This window comes from Diadema setosum, chromosome 4 (assembly GCF_964275005.1).
Source record: "Diadema setosum chromosome 4, eeDiaSeto1, whole genome shotgun sequence".
Classification (NCBI taxonomy): Eukaryota; Metazoa; Echinodermata; class Echinoidea; order Diadematoida; family Diadematidae; genus Diadema; species Diadema setosum.
The window spans coordinates 9292940-9311214 of NC_092688.1; the positions used below are offsets into that span (position 1 = coordinate 9292940).

At 36.5% G+C, this 18275-nt stretch overlaps 1 protein-coding gene across 1 annotated transcript; it reads right to left on the minus strand.

Annotated features, from left to right (window-relative positions):
* Nucleotides 1–5994: 5994 nt before the first annotated feature.
* LOC140226842 (meiotic nuclear division protein 1 homolog) lies at nucleotides 5995–18235 on the minus strand. The gene is made up of 7 exons (XM_072307271.1): nucleotides 18131–18235; nucleotides 12566–12631; nucleotides 11072–11129; nucleotides 10150–10265; nucleotides 8727–8834; nucleotides 7995–8154; nucleotides 5995–7220 (listed from the first exon to the last, which is right to left on the minus strand). Exons 1-7 carry the CDS (start codon nucleotides 18131–18133, stop codon nucleotides 7114–7116), a joined length of 618 nt encoding a protein of 205 aa, XP_072163372.1. The 5' UTR covers nucleotides 18134–18235; the 3' UTR covers nucleotides 5995–7113.
* Between the last annotated feature and the right edge of the window lie 40 nt (nucleotides 18236–18275).

Genomic DNA, 18275 nt, shown 5'->3' on the forward strand with positions numbered 1-18275 from the left:
TAAATCCACATGTATATGAAGGTGGACTTGTCCTTTAATTTCGCGTTTCACACACTTTCACTTTGAATTTAATAATATTTATTATCCTTTTCACTGGGGGAAGGGGAGGGGCAATGAATTAATTAGAGAAACCTTTGAAGTCCCAGAGACAAAAGAAAAAAATATGATTGTTAAATCACTCGACAGAAACAACAAATTAACCATAATGATAACACAGAGACACGCACACACACACACACACACACACACACACACACACACACACATATATATATATATATATATATATACATGTATATATATATATACACTATATGGACACTCAGCAAGAATAGAAAGTAAACACTTTTTTTGAGTTCATAATTTTCAGAAGACTTTGATGAAAATCAATGTATCATGTATCATATTAAAGGTAATTTAATTGGCTATTGACCTAGTAGGTCAATATAAACGGAAACTTTATGCATGAGTGAACACGTTTGTTTTTGCTCTCCAAGGCACAAAAGTAAAAATTGCAAGAATTGACATATTGTCTTTCATTGGCAAATGCCCTTTAAGATACTCAATGATAACAAAAGACCAGCTTAACACGAGAGACATGAATGAAATAGCAAAAATAAGTTTTGTTCTCTTTATCTCTTTATAACCTCAAACAAAATCAAAGTGGGAAACTTCGGGGGGGGGGGGGGATAGGAATTTTCTGTCAACTCAAACTTCAAATGACATAGGGAGTAAGGGCACAAAGATGATTAAATGAACAGAATATCTTTATTTCATTCATTCTATTTAGTAATTAAGAATTCATGAGACAAATTCCAGAACCAAATATAATTTACAATTTTCCTAAATACTTTGAAAAATCAATTCAAAATCATACCATTTTTGTTGATATTGCTTCTTCTCTCCTATGGATTTGACAGGAAATTCTTCATTTTCCTCCATTATTTAGCCTTTAATGATCTTTTGGGTTTCAAATATATAATAGAGAGCATAGATATATTTTTGCAAATGAATTCATGTTTTTTATTGTTAAATTTTCCTTTTGTTCTTATTGTTACATGGAAGAGCATATACAAATGAATGACAACTCGCTCATTTTTGCAATTTTTACTTTTGTGCCTTGGAAGAGAAAAACAAAGGTGTTCACTCATGCGTAAAGTTTCCCGTTTTATTGACTCACCAAGTTGATAGCCAATTGAATTACCTTTCAGATGGTACTGTATATATACTACCTAACATTTAGCCAAAAATTTTATGAGAAATATAAACTTGAAAAAGTGTTTACTTTCTTTTTTTGCCGAGTGTATATACAGTGTATATATAAAGTAGGCCTACATATGAATCAAGTGTTTTAAGTGGGTAGGCCTACATAAATAGTATTTCAAATATTTCTTAGATGGACCTTAAAAGAAAAGAAGTGAAGTACACTGCTTTAGTTGACAGGTTAGGTTGTTTCAGACGTCAGGTCTGTAATGTCTGATTGATTTCTGGGCTAAAACAGTTTGGGGTTCACAAGGTGATAATCTGTCGAATGGGGGGGGGGGGGGGTTGATATGTGTGCACATTCAAATTGTGAAATACATGTATATTGTGGAATGAGGGAAGTTGATTTGCTGTGTATGTACATAAATATGCCCGTTTGTAGAATGTGAATATCTGAAGCTTCAAGGCACTTAAGTGAATCTTGAATCTTGAATATGTATACATTCAACAGTCACTGTATTTAGATATCAGGGCTCCACACTAAATTTCTCTAGTGGCCCACAATCTTTAAATTTGAAATTAGGGTGGCCTGAAAAAAGAAATGTAGTCGCCAAAATGAAAGGAAACATAACAATCCAATTTGAATCCTATAGTCGCCTGATTGAGTTCCCAAAAAGTAACTGTTCTGGAAGGGCCAGATATCAATAATATTGTATACAGTGAAACCCCGTTATAACGAGTTCGGTTATAACGAGGAACCGCTTATAACGAGGTGATCGCATCGGTCCCGTTTTCCTTTGCGTGTAAACCTATGGCAAAACGAATCGGTTATAACGAGTTCGGTTATAACGAGATTCCGGTTATAACGAGGACATTTTCGGCGCATCATGATAAAGAAAAACATAAGAAATTTGATCGGATATAACGAGGTACCATTTCTTGACTTGCCGCTTTTCAAACACGAGACAAATGATATATTGAAAATCGAATTTACGCTATCCATGCCTTTTTCCGGTTTTGCAGAGAACGGTTCCTTCCATGTTTTCTTTTAAACCACGCAAAAAAAAAACCAACACATTAATACCATTCGATGTTCCTACTAAATTATTAAACATAATCACTCGATTTTCTTTTTCGCGAGGTCACACGCGTGCGTAATGTTATAGGTCAGACCACAGCGCAACAAGGGAAAAAATATAACGCACTCAAAAACTTTTCATGTAGCGACACTCGTGGCAAATATGGAAATTGGAATGCGTGTGCAACTCAACATTATATCCTTTCCATAGTCCCGACTTCCAGTTCTTTTGCTGATTAGCAAATACGAGTGTATGATTATAGCCGAAATAATTAATGAAATCGCGATCTCGCCTGGTGACAGTAGCGTAAAAATAGTTGAATAACGCAAACCTGTCGCAATTTTTTTAAGAACGGATGTATACAATGCGAAGGGATTTTCAGTAGATGATAAAGAACGCATCTTTAATCCTTTCGGGCGCAACGATAATACATTGTATGAGATTACAGCGGAAATGATCCATGAAATCATCGCATTCCCGCTGGGCACCAACAGCGTAAAATAACCTCGCAAGTTACGGTAAACGACGCACGAATGTTACTCTGAAATCATCGCGATCTCGCCGGATGACAGTAGCGTAAAAGTAGTTGAATAATGCATGTTTAGCTACTTAATCGGTGTTCAGAAGAAACAAACGTATTTAACAATTTGAATAGATCTGGGCTTGTTCATTATCACAATTTTAGCAACGCATTTCACAATGAAGATTTTTCTTTCTTTCAAAATGGTCTACGAGTAACAGATTTGCGTAAAAAGGATCACAACCTTCTAATTTCAATCCTGTCGTTTATTTTTCAAGCATGGATGTACAAAACGCGACGAGATTTTCGGAAGAAAATGAACAACGCATCTTTAATCCCTTCGGATGCAACGAACATACATTATATAAGATTACAGCCGAAATGATTCATGAAATCATCGCATTCCCGCTGGGCACCAACAGCGTAAAAATCCCCCGCAAGTTACGCTAAACGACGCACGAACGTTACTCTGAAATCATCGCGATCTCGACGGTTGACAGTAGCGTAAAAATAGTTGAATAATGCATGTTAAGCTACTTAGTCGGTGTTCAGAAAAAGAAACAAACGTATTAACAATTTGAATAGATCTGGGTTTGTTCATTATCACAATTTTAACAACGCATTTCACAATGAAGAATTTCTTTCTTTCAGAATGGTCTATGAGGAACAGATCTGCGTAAAAAGGATCACAACCTTCTAAATTCAATCCTGTCGCTTATTTTTCAAGAAGGGATGTACAAAACGCGAAGAGATTTTCGGAAGAAAATAAACAACGCATTTTAATCCTTTCGGGCGCAACGATCATACATTGTATAAGAATACAGCCGAAATGATTCATGAAATTATCGCATTCCCGCTTGACACCAACAGCGTAAAAATACCTCGCAAGTTACGGTAAACAACGCATTTTATACAATGATATTTTAATATAATATAGGCCTATACTTCTCAAGAACATAACGTGCACTATTATGCGAAGAGATTTTCGGAAGAAAAATAAAGAATTAACCTATTTCAACCCCGACTTTTTCGCCTAATTCACAAATAATTTCCCTTTATTCTCTCGATAATAATGATCCATAATTGTGTAATAACAACGCATAGGACGTTCTTAACTTTCATTGTTGGGTATATTATGACGTCGTGCTTATGTTTTTCTTTGTTTTTGATGCGTACGGTTATAACGAGGTACCGGTTATAACGAGGTAATATCGCCGGTCCCACGGACCTCGTTATAACGGGGTTTCACTGTACTTGCACACTGTGTGTATACCTGTATATATATATGTATATATATATAATGAATATACTTGTACATATCCATGCATTACGTTGGATCTCTTGGCTGTAAAGCTACTTGAGATGATTGATATGGTATGCATAAGCAGCACTGATTCGACTGCACATGATATCATTCAGAATTAAAGATTGTTGGTCACTCAGAGTTCATTCATATGTGTTCACCATTGCTTCATCAAAGAACAAAACACGCAAGAAATCAGAATATGCCAGATGTTTGTGCATTGTACAGTGTACTGGTATACTGTAAAGTTTTTATTAATTTCCTCAATATGTACAATTTTAATACAGAAAAATCAAAAGACTTGAGCATATTTCTCCTAAACTTCATGCATCAAACATTGCGCATGACAGATTATTTCATTGCCCCTATTTACTAGGTTTTTTATTTGAAACAGCATGTCAAACCTCTCAGAAAGAGCTTTTTACACAGTGTCAGTGTATCATTTCACCTCACAAAATCACATTGCTTTTTAAGGCCCAGTAGAATGGAGACACCACGGAGTGGGAACGGTGGCTTGGCTCAGACACAATGTATACAACTCGAACTGTATTTGAGAATCTCATTAATAAATTGTGTACAGCTTCATCTATATGATCTCTATGTATGTGGTAAGTACAATGTACACTCACAGCCAAAGAATCTGGACTGGATTTAACTACATAGATTGTTACAGTCAGTGTAGGCTTCAATGCACATATTCACTGACGGGCACTTTTCGTGGTCTTTACGTATGTTCTCGATGGGCAGCGAATGAAGAGTGATTCAGTGGGACGACCCATGTTTTCCCATACGCTACCAGGTCTTTAACTTGAGTAGACTGCAGATCAAGCAAGTCAACAATACACTGACCTATGGCAGTTTTATGATAAATCAAGGGCAATCAAAGATGGGGAAAATGTACTAAAGACTGGAAATTTCTAGTGCTACGAAATGCAACTACAGTCAACCTCACCTACGTAGGTTGACCTCTTTCAAGTTGAAAAATCAGCTAAGTCAAAGAAAAAAAAAAATCTACCAAAAAGACATTAACGTGCTGCTTCTCTTGCATGAGTCAAAGTTCATGGAAATTGAGGGAATTATTATAAACTCTCCCAATGGATTTGACGTGGGGAAGGCTGGCTGTTTTCATAAAAATCTATCAAAGAGAAATTAAACATCTGCGACATTTTTCTGGGGTCAACAAGTGATGTGTAGATTTCCTCATGGTATATCTTTAAAGGGGAAGGCTAGTAACTGATCAGTGGGAATCAGTGGAAATGCCAGGAGATGATTGTTCCAATCCTTATGGGATTCATTCAAGAGTACATTGTATATCTATTGTTGTGTGAAAATGATTTGCTTCAGAACGGTCTCATATTCAAGTAATGTGCAGATTAATGCTCCGTCACTGACCAGGGACGCTAACCTGGAAGCATTAAACTGCACATTACTTGAATATGAGATCATTCTGAAGCAAATCATTTTCACACAACAATAGATATACAATGAACTCTTGAATGAATCCCATAAGGATCGGAACAATCATCTCCCAGCATTTCCACTGATTCCCACTGATCAGTTACTAGCCTTCCCCTTTAAGACAAATTTTACTGAATTCCTACAATATGGATGTAATAGGACACAAAAAAAAAAAAAAAATGGAGTAACCTATGGAGGCTGGAACAGTAGGAGGCAGTATCACCTGAAGGTACAGACCTATTCAATTTCATAACACTGTAACTTACGTGTCAGCCATAAGTGGGGGCTGTCAAAATGAAAAGAAAATATGATTCAATGTGTTATGCAATGAGTCAGGTGCATTAGTGTAATCAGTGCCTTAATCAACTATTCTTTGGCATACTGAACCCCCCCCCCCAAAAAAAAAACCCAAACAAACAAACAAACAAACAAAGAAACAAAAACAAAACAAAAACGACTGAAATAGACATAATCAAAACCAAACCAGTCTACAGGAATGAAGCATAGGCCAGGGAACCTCCTACACATTAGAAACATTCCAAAGCCCCTGTCTAGCATGACCTACCACATACAGATAACCTCTATGTCAAGTTTGCATGAAATAGTAACACAGGTTACCAACTCAGTCATTGCATTCATAAGTATTTTTACAAATACTTGTCAAGTCAGGATGACCTTTGACCCTGTAAGAGATATAACTTTTAGGGAAGCCCCACTAAAACCTACAGCTATCTTCTCTTGCTCACAGTATATCTCTATGCAAAATTGTAAGGAAATTCTTTAAATGTAGCTGCTACAGTGCACAAAATTGGAATTTTAAAATTCACTCTTCTTTTTGCTTATCAATTAGACGATCCCTGGTTACAGTCACTAGAATACAACAAAGTAGAGATGAACAATAATGTAAAGTGGGTAATATATGGAGACTGATCCTGTATAATTTGTGATTTAAAAGGAAAAACCTTCTGTGACAGCAATTACATAGCCAAGTACCTCCAGTCAACCTCATGTAGGGGACAGAAAAATCCTTTGAGTTGTGAAAATTTCCACTTTGAATACACAATACATTTAACATAGGGTGTACTGCTACACAACTACACTTACATACATTGTAGTTTGTTTTTTTCCTTTGATTTACTGTAAAACGAGGAATGTTCGCGTGCGTTTTAATTTCACGAATTTCGCGAGCGCCAAGATTCGCGAAATTAAAATGCACGCGAAAGTTCTTGTCTACACTATATACACTGAATGCCAGTGGCAGTTCGCGAAAATTTCATGCCGCAAAAAGGGCTGTCGGCTCCAATTCGCAAAAAATTCATGCCGCGAACATATCATGTTTTACAGTAGCCATTTTTTGACTTGTGCGAGGTTGACTGTATTTGATGGTGTTGTGAATGGATGGATCTGCACAATGTGAGCCTGTTTGCTTTCATGGAAAATCAGTTCATCGACTCGATCAGTGCGCTGAGCAAGAGTTGCAGAAAAAAATTACAGGAATGGTCTTGACCCAACACATGATACATGCACTTCTGTTTTTAGTATGGCGTGCTTCAGTCAATGTAATCAAAGTCTTCAGGAATTCCAAACTGCTTGTCGATGACTTTCTCCTCCAAGGAAAACTTCTTCTTGCACCAACTCTTGATGGAAAACACATTATCTGAAGACAACACAGGTACAGATATGGTAATAAACACACAAAAACACTCTTGACCAATATAACCAATATTTTGAGTGACAAATACATCTCTTTTGCATAAAATTGAATGCAGACCTTGAACAAAGTGTTGTTCATCTGGCAAAAATATAATAACTTCCTAGTCAGCAAGCATCACAATAACATTTAGTAAATGGCTATGTCTGCACCAGGTTTGTTAATATTCAAGAAATATAGCAACGTAAATCAACAAATGTCCTCTTATCCCAATCTTGGCAATGGAAATAATATACAATTTGTCTCTCACTTGGGACTGTCGACCTTGAAAGACAAACTTACTCGTCTAGATATAGGTGAAGTTAAACCTAATATTGTCATGGAGACTGCTGTTGATGTTCTATGTGGCATATCAAAGGCAGTTATCAGCAAGTGGATCATTGACAAGGATGTTGTGCATGAATGTTGAAAGCAATAAAGAATTAGTGGTACCCCAGATTGCCTGTTATAATGCATCAAACTGAATGGGAGGGTAGCTCTACTGATCTGCATTTCTTTCTATACATGTACATGCTCCTTTTCACCCTCCAAATCTCTTTTTTCTTTCTCTCCCTCTCTCTGTTTCTCTCACTTTGCCTCGGTTGCTCCTTTTTTTTCTTTTTTTTCACATATGGGTATAATACCCGAGTAATACAGAATACACATAGCATGACCTACTGACTCGATCACTATCAACATGGACAAAAAGGCCCATGGAAAAGAAAAGAGCCATAATCATACCTGTCCACCTATTTGAGGCATCCTTGGCTACCAGTGTCTGCTGTTTGACCTCTTCAAGAACTTCCGGGTCACATTCCCTGTACCTGGCTAGCTCGGCATCTAGTCTGCTGTTTTCGCTTTCCTTTTCTGACAATGTGGCGAGTAGTTTAGTGCGGTCATCCTGACAACAAGAAAAGCAACATCAGAGGTGCTCTCTTCAAAAAACTTGAACTTAATGGTAATCATATGATTGGACATTCAACAATGGATCAAATTGCAAAATATACTAATATGTATCTGCAGTATCAATATTCGTATTTGTTTGTCTTTGACATATATTTCACACTGACATAAAATAAGTATGGAATTGAAGGCCACTACTTTCTTATCTAGTTAACATATGTCACTCTGGGGGAAATACTTGCAAATATTGCAAAAAATACTAACCTAGTGGCTGAGAGAACCTCAGGATCCCGAGGCACAAGTCTAGGGGGATTTCATGATGTCACAGGGAATGGATTAAGTATTTAATGTGAAATACCATGTCCCATTGAGGACGGGTTGATTTTACTTGGGGCTCGTCTTCAACGGAGAAATAAACTAAAACACAATTCAGGACAACTCCTCTCTCTTGCAAACAAAGCTGGTAGTGGAAAATTTCATGTCAGTATGGTATGAGATTACAAAGAAAGATTATTATCTGATGGACATAAAGTAAAAAGATAGACAAACTACACAAACTACTGTACTCACAGATTCCTCTTTACCAACTGTAGCCTTGGCTGCAGTCTTTTCGAGCATTTTTCTCTTCTTCTCACTCTCCTCCAGCTGACTGGTCAGATCTTGAATCTTTCTCTTTCTCTGAGATAAAGGAGAATACAGAAGATTCAGAGTCATAACTCATCAATACAGATTTAATGGCAATGCACATCAGAAAAACTGTAAAACTACACATACAGTATTTCAATAATGCACAATCAACATGTAGTGGTCATACTAAAAACAAAACACATATCTGGTTGTAAGCAAGGATTTATAGAAGTCACATGTGCCATCCTAAGCAATCAGCGTTCAAAATTTGCAGTTAGAAGTGGGATATTAAATATTGCAAACTATGTATCACCATTATTCATCAATTTCAAGCTTTGCTATTTAAAGATGATGAAACATGTTGATGTGTCTCCCAATTTTTCTCCAGAAAAAGAAAAAGAAAATACTTCAGACATGTTCTTGGTATATGAGAGTAACACACGTTTGTATGTTCTCCTCAGTGCAAAAGTTCTTGAAAGTAGAGAATTTTGTGTAAAAGCAAATGTTGAGTTGCTCAACACCTACACAACATAAGTTGCCAATTTGTCTTGCTCTCTATAATTGTACAACTCCGAACTTTTTAAAACTATCCAACTTTTTCCCAAAAATTTTCACGAGTTTTACTTCTCTGATTTTCTGTTGTCATACAAAGCAGCATAACATCATAATGGAATTTCACAAGTGGAACAAGTGGTTTCAGGCTTGATTTGTTTAGTTTTACAAAAACAAGTAAATACAAAAAATTTTTTTATATTTACTGCTATAGTTTCTGACCATTCAAGCACTGAGAATATAGGATTTCTGGGAGGAACACTGCACTAAGGCTTTCTATCGCTCAGTCGGTAGAGCACCAGGCTAGCAATACGGAGGTCTTGGGTTCAAATCCCGATGGAATCCAATTTTCTTTGCTCATTTTTCCACAATTTCCTCCAATGGCAACCAGCAGCATGCACCTGGAACCACCACAATTTTCACATCATGTAATACGATTTTCTGTTTGTATTTTATGTCAACTTGTATTGTATATTGAATTGCCGAATAAATAATAACAATAATAATAATAATAATAATAATAATAATAATAATAATAATAATAATAATAATAACAATAATAATAATAATAATAATAATAATGATAATAATAATAATAATAATAATAATAACAATAATAATAATAATAATAATAATAATAATGATAATAATAATAATAATAATAATAATAATAATAATAATAATAATAATTAAGATAAATTGTAATAGGATTAAATATATATTGGTCCATGTACATAAGAAGATCTGAGTAACATACACTAGTCTACTGCCAAATATGTCTGTTAATCATATGTTAATTCTGTTTCTCCTTTACCACTTGGCTGGCTTTGCTGGGAAACGCCCAAAAGTAATTGGAGGTTCCTATCCTGTCTGAGTCAATCAAGCCATCATCCACAAGCCCCTGCAGAACATCCTTCACTGCCATAGAAGCTGTGAGTTTGGAATGAAAAAGATAAACCATCAAATGATGATATTACAGAACAATAATTAGTACTCATAGCAAAAATCAGTCTGAGAGAAATCAAATGTAAATCTCTGTGAGGCATTCCTAGAAGTCTTACAGAGATGGGATTACGAGTTCAGAATTATCAAAATGTTACTAGCATGCACTGGCATTAAAATTGCAAGAACTTCTATTACGCAGGTTTAAATTCAGTACATTTCCTCCAAAGATTCTTAGACATACTCTATTGATTAATTTTCAAGTTATGTATTATAAACTTTACTTTATTTTACTTTGACCTAGTACTAAAGTCTCACTTACAATGAATACTTTATTTCTCCCCTTGCCTATTATCTACAGATCAGATCTTGTGAAAACATGAAGTGTCGGCAGAAGATAATTTTCATACATTCCCAGACTTTACTGGGCATCACTTTTGATGATCTGACATTTTGTATATATTTGAAACAATTTCATATGCAAATCTTGATATCATTTTCATTCTGTGGCAAGATTTAGCTTGAAGCAGGGGTGGCAAGGGCATTTTGAGGTCACAACAAACAAATTTGACTCCAAATGGAACAAAGCAGAATAGTCTATATTATTGGAACACATAATCATTAATCAGTTTGAAAGAAAGAGTTTCAATTTCCTTGCAAGATTTTCTCTCATAATTCAGAGTAAAATTGTTACTTGCACTACTTTCACCTAATTGAAGATGCACAACAGAGTAAAGGGATATTTCTGCAAGAAATAACTTTTATCATCACCAACAGAGTATAATAATACCTACTGATGCCTTTTTCCTTTGGAGCAATCTTTTCTATTTCCTTCAGTTGGAACACAGCTTTCTGCAGATTAAAAAAAAAATGCATCAAACATGAGTCAGAAAGATGATCAATGCCTTTTCTAACTACCCAAATACAATGTATCAGCTTCAGGTCATATTCTTTTTCAATTATTTTTCTAAAATTCTGAAAAAAAAACCTAAAACTGAATAGAGATGTTTAAAACCAATTAGATGTGATGATAAAAGCCAGCAGTCATGCCCATTGAATTTAAAAAAAAAATGATTTCAGGACACAGTGATATAGAGATGCAAAGAAGTCAAACCTTTGTTCTAATTGTCGAGAAAATATTCAGTAATTTGAAAACAAACAAGCAAACAAAAAATATAAATCTAGAATAGAAAAATAGCCATTCTGTTTAGAATAAATCACACACTACTTCATTCAGAAGAACACATCATTTGTCAACAACATTCTTACTATTTTGGGTTCAACAATTTAATCAAAGCATGCTACATTGTATTTTACAGCCACAGCTAAAAAAGATCGGATCCTGGCAGTTTTCAGACTTAGAAACATTTCAGTTACTCAGAGGTAAACCACATTACTGTTTGTTGATATTCATTTCCAAACATCAACAAGGGATCAGAGACACTAGTAGCACCACAAATAATGCTGATCAACAAACACTCAATAGAAAATGACACCTGTTGATCAATCACAAGTGCAGGTACAGTTTGTATAGAAGCACAGTGAAGCTTCTTAAAATGAAATTATCAAAGGAGATTTCCACTTAAAAATGATAATTTATATATACATGTATATATGACTGTGCATCACAAAACCAACGTAAAGTTGCACGCTCCTACTTGACATGAGGACTCAAAACAGGTGAAACAGGTCAACGTAGTCAGTCTTGAGTTTTTCATATTTTCTGAAAGCAATTCTTCTTCTAATAATCTAAAGTATGGGTCCATAAAACACATGGGAAATTATGTTTTTTGCTGTTTTTCTAATTTTTTTTCTATGTATCATCATTTCATTACAAATTCTGTACACATTCTTGATTTTCAACTCTAATAACTTTTGAAAAAATGGTGCTACTGCAATGAAAGTTAGTGTCAGTCATGGATAGAATGTGTTAACAGAGCATTCTTAATTTCAGCTTAATCTGATAATCCCTTCATTGTTGCTGCTATGGAGCTTTACATTCTGTTTTTTGTCCCATTCATTGCACAGAGCATGGCTTGGCAAGATTAAGCCATTGAATAGCCCCGGACTTCAGAGCCTCTTTTCTCATTACACACTTTTCCAGAGGGTGTGCTTTCTTCTAAATATTTAAACAGGTTAGTGGACTTCTTTTGAATTGAATTATTAACATCATTTTAATTAGAGTCTGCTCTTTCAGTCATGTCTGATGGCTTTTTGTTGGTTCTGTGATGCAGGGTCACATATGTTCCTCTAAAGTGGGAGCATCAGATGATGCCAACATTTCTTACCTTTTCAAAGAATATTTCCTGCATCCTTTGTCTCTTTTCCTCCAGGCTCAACCCTCGTTTTTTAGACTGTTACACAATTAAGATGAACAACAAAAACATAAAAAATTATGAATCACTGTTACTTGTAACATACATTGATCTTCCCTCATACTCCCTCATCATACTCCCTCCACTAATCAAAGGTCTGACTTTTATATCTAAATAAACCATTTCATGTTTCAAGTTCAGACATTACACTGGTTCAGCAATGTTTTTAATGGTCTGTTTGTCATATTGTTTTTGTTTTTTGCTTTGTGTCTCTTTTACCACTTTCAGTCACATGAAAATTGTGGAGTTTACTTATTTCATGAGTATGCCCCACAGTCTACATCACGTGTACGACTGTACAATGGAACACCCCTGGCCTGGGTCATATTCCACCATCTAGACAGAAGATACAGCTGTACACGTGTATATTAATGATGATATCACTTACTGTATCAGCTGCTGGTATGGGGTTGCCTACATGTACAAGCAGAGAACCCCCAGACCCTAGACTATATGTCAAATTTCCCGCATCTTCAGCATTTCATACATAGGGGAAAGGGGGGCAATTTGAGCCCTGGGGTAAAATGAGCCCCCTTGAGAAATTTTGCTCACTACTCTAATGTGCCAGGGCCAAACTGGCTACTACTTTGTGGTATGTTAGTCCAATATCTCTGCCACAAGTTGCTGTATAATATGCACCTACATCCTATTTCATATGGCAAGGAGGAGCAGCTAAACACATAGCACTGAGGAATTTCATCTCGAAAGTGGCATGTCTGCTTTGGAAAGATTGGTACTCTATCTGCCCCTTTGCTTCAATCATTTATGTTCTTTTTTGATTGTATTAAGTAGCCATAATATGTGCAAATTACAAAATAATTCTAGAGAAAATCATTTTGATTTTGTGCATGGATGTGAATGGAATAGTACCCCGTGGGGTAAAATGAGCCCCCTCTGTTATGTATGGGCGCTGTGTACTGTGAATAATGAATCGAGTAAGATATCTCAATACAATTTATGATTTTAATTGAATGTTTCTTGAAATATCCCTGAATAGGAGAAATGCTTGTAATCAAGCCCACATCTAAACAGAATACAGGTGTTTATGTTGGCCTACAATAATATAATGCATCTTGCACTTACATATTTGTACCATTATTCGGTACATTGGAACATTGGGTGAGAATAAGAAAGAGTGAAGGGGTTAAAAGAAGACTGTAAGGAAAGCAGAACAGAAAGAATCAACAACACAGGGAAGACAGAGATGAAACAAATGTATCTGATGAGGCAGTGGAACTTCCAAAGTGACAATGAAACCCAAATGGATGACAATGAAGTCAAATTGAAATTGATGATACATGATCCATTAACTCAAGTTCATTGGTTGTTACATTGTATCTCTGTCCAAAGTTGTTTTGCAGGATTGTTGCAGCTGTGACCTCAGTTTTACATGTAGATGTTACAGCAGTTTTTTGTAAGCAATTATTGCCAACAAATCATGCAAAACAGACAACATTGTGAGACAACACCTATTGAAATAGAGCATGACGGAAACACATACAAATGTACGCTATGTGATAAACATTAAATGAGATAATTAATTAGGGGAATATTAAGCTATTAGCATAACTTTTATACTTATGAGGAAAGCAAAATTCATTACAGTTTGTTACAGCATAGAAATTGATTAATTACACATGGTTTTGAAAAGGGGCTCATTTTACCCCATTTTCATGAGGCAAAATGAGCCCCTTGTTGCAGTTATTAAACATCAATTAATATGCAAATCGGAATAGCTGGTAACACCATTTCTACATGGTATTATTCACCTTATCTACTACTATAATACCTGTGGTATTATCATGCTCCAGCATGTTTTATTTAAATCAAGATATTTTGAAAAATGTAAAAAAGGGGGCTCAAATTGCCCCCCCCCCTTTCATAGCTTTCCCCTATAGATCTATGTCAAAACTGATTACACTGTAAACTTCTATAGTCTAGAGTGTAAGTTGTAACATGCTCAAAATATTAACAGATTAGATTCTAAATAACTACCACTGTACCAGTATGACGACTTGTTTTTTGCAGTCTTAACACTCTTGTCTCTAACTTCTAAGCTCTTGTTGGTGACACTGACTGACACTACTAGTACTAGTGTGCCTTTTTTTTGTTGTGGTATTGCTTGCAAGGGATGTCCTAAATCCTCTAGTCAAGAAAAGGCAGACATCTTAGGCTCCCACTTCGAATCAGTCTTCACTTCTGAACCAGACACTCCCTTACCTAACATCCTTCCTTCCAAGTATCCATCTATGGAGGAAATAGTTGTTCATGCAAATGGTGTCAAAAAACTCCTCAGAGAATTGGACCCCAGTAAATCAACTGGCCCTGACAACATCCCAGCCATCCTTCTGAAAGAGGTAGCCACCGAAGTCAGCCCTATTCTCACCCACATCTACAACCAATCACTAAAATCGGGCGAGCTGCCCAAGGATTGGAAGAAGGCCCACGTTGTTCCGGTCTTCAAGAAAGGGGATAGGACGAAGGCTAAAAATTACAGACCCATTTCCTTAACCAGCATTGCCTGTAAAACCTTAGAACATATTGTTGTTTCTTCAGTGATGAAACATCTCAACACCTACTCCATCCTTTCTTCCTGTCAGCAAGGATTCAGAAGAAAACATTCCTGCGAGACGCAATTGCTACTCACATCACATGATCTCGCCAATTCATACAGGAAGAAGAAGCAAGTTGATATGATCATGTTAGATTTCTCAAAGGCCTTTGACAAGGTTCCACACAAACGCCTTATAGGGCAAGTCCAAGCTATTTGATCACACAAGACTGAAAATTCAAAATGGGTCAATCTACATAAACTTGGTATCATTTTAAAGCTAAGAAGTTAAAATACATGAATTTCAAGAAGAAAAAGTAAAAATCCTTCCGCATAAACAGCAATAAATTAATTAATCTGCATAAATTAAAATTTAGAGTAACGCGTGGGACATTCAAAAATTCTGCATTTTAAAATATATCTTTTAATTTTTACAAGATTTTACGAAAATAAGTATGGTGACCTTAAGTCTGACTAACAAGTTATCATGACTGTGATTTTCAGTTTCTCAACTGATTAAATATGCAAATGAGGGATGGGCCAAAATTAGCATGTCCCACGCGTTACTTTTTTAGGTCATTATTTCTCATTTGCATAAAAGTTAATGATTTAATTGACCTGAAACTTTCAAAAGACCCAATTCACAATGGACCTAATCATATCCAAGAGATAAAAAGTTAGTCTGATAAATCTCATACTTGCAATTTTCAATTAGATTTAGTAACACGTGGGACATTTTAGTAACGCGTGGGACGATTTGTGTACAAGTCAATGGAAGTGTACTAAATCTTAGTCTTCTATGGGAAATGTGTACATTATTGAGGGATTTTTTGTAATTTTCTGAATTCTGACTTGAAATTTGGTGAAAAACTCCACTTTGGATAAATAATTCACAAAAGATCATTACATGCTATTTTCAAGGTCACATTCAAAGTCAAATGTTAAAAAATAAAGGATAACACAGGCATTTCATATTTTTTATTATATCTATTGTTTTGGTGGGTCTAAATCATTTGAATTTGCAAGAATTTATTAGAAATACATCTATTTAGATAATTAGTACCCCATATTAAAGTTTCTCTGAGCAAATGTGCAATTCACATCACAATATTCATAGTGACAAAAATGTCCCACGCGTTACTTGTCCCACGCGTTACTATACCTATCTTTCTATAATTGACCTTGAGAGAAAACAGTTTCATGATTTTTTCTGAAATGTTTTGTTTCAGGTACAGTAATTGTTGTATGAAAAGATGTTTGTAATGATTTTATAGTATACCAAGTATTTTCACAATAATTGAGATAAAAGTAAAAGAAGAAAAAAAGGACAATTTTTGTGGTCCCACGCGTTACTGGAGAATAAATTTGCATAAATTAAATACTGAACGCGTGATTCTCATTATTTCTATTGTTTTGAATGAAGATACCTACTAGCTATCAAAAGCAACCCAACATATGAAGTTTCAATCTTAACAGTGCAATATAGGGCTAAATCTTCTTGTGATGTCCCACGCGTTACTGGTGCAAAATAGCTTGGACTTGCCCTATGCTTAAACTCAGACATTACGGAATCCAGAACCAAAACCTCATGTGGATACAAGACTTTCTCTCCAGCCATCAGCAGTCCGTAGTCATTGAAGGTGCCACATCTAGGGCTTCTTCCGTCACCTCCGGTGTTCCCCAGGGTACCGTTTTGGGCCATACACTTTTCCTTCTCTACATAAATGACCTGCCTGAAGTAACCTCATCCACAACCAGACTTTTCGCAGATGACTGCATGTTATACCGGGAAGTCAGCAGTAGCACAGACTCCCGGATGCTACAGAAAGATCTTGATGCACTGCAGCAGTGGGAAAACACCTGGCTGATGTCATTCAACCCCAGTAAATGTTTCGTAGTGAGGTTTTGCCCCTCTCGATCCACAATGAATTACAGCTACCTGTACTACATCCATAACTCTGCTCTGCAAAAGTGTGAGTCTGTTAAATATCTTGGTGTCACGTTATCTAATGACTTCAAGTGGTCATCACATATCTCAGCAATCTCCATGAAAGCTAATCAACAGCTTGGTTTCATCCGGCGCAACACAAGGTTCTTCCCTCAGTCATTCAGGGAGGCAGCTTATAAGTCCCTTGTACGACCCCATTTAGAATATTGCTGTAGTGTCTGGGATCCTCATATGGCCTCGGACATTCAAAAACTGGAAAGGATTCAACGCCAGGCAGCTCGCTTTGTCACAGCTGATTATAGAAGAACGAGCAGCGTGACCAGTATGATTAATATTCAAAGTTGAAATGGCCCAGCCTTTCTTCACGACGTACTGTGAGCAGACTAACTATGCCATGGTGTACAGAATCATGAACGACTTCAACTCAACTAAAACTAGGAAAAATCACGACATGTGCCTCCAAACATACCGCCCCAGGGGCAACATCGACAAATTTGCATTTGCCCAGAGATCCATACCTGAGTGGAACAAACTTCCAAGCTCTGTAGTAGGCCTAGGAACCTACTATGATTACTAATAATACACAGCCCTATCGCTGTACACAAGTGTACACTAGCGCACGGCGTCTGGGGGGTCTGGTCGGGCTAAGTCGCTACTAGCTACTAACACTAGAAATCGTACGGCGTATACATAAATTGACATCACACAATTCATCGTAATGTTTTAATACTCGTACACATGGCCTGATGTAGGCCCATAGCTGCAAGTTGTGTTGGTGGTTAATTGTCTTACAGTTGTGCCTGCGACCAGCCCGAACGCACCGCATAGCTCCCAACAGTGGGCCGGGGACGGACGGTGGACTGTGACGCGCCCCGCCGGAGAGCTAGTGCAAGTGCCCTGTGGAGCTGTGGTTATCATGGTTGGACTGTTGTCACCGTAGTAATCAATACATGGTATACCCATAGCTTACAAGGCTTACCATTTTCTCGGTGTGTAGGTCTTTTGAAAGGTGTGAAGACAGAAGTCAAGTTGTTTTATTGCACTCTTTCGCTCTGTTCTCGGAACTTCTCTGTCAATATTTCCCCGCGCGCTCGATCGGATGCGGCGGATCGCGCTAGCTAGCT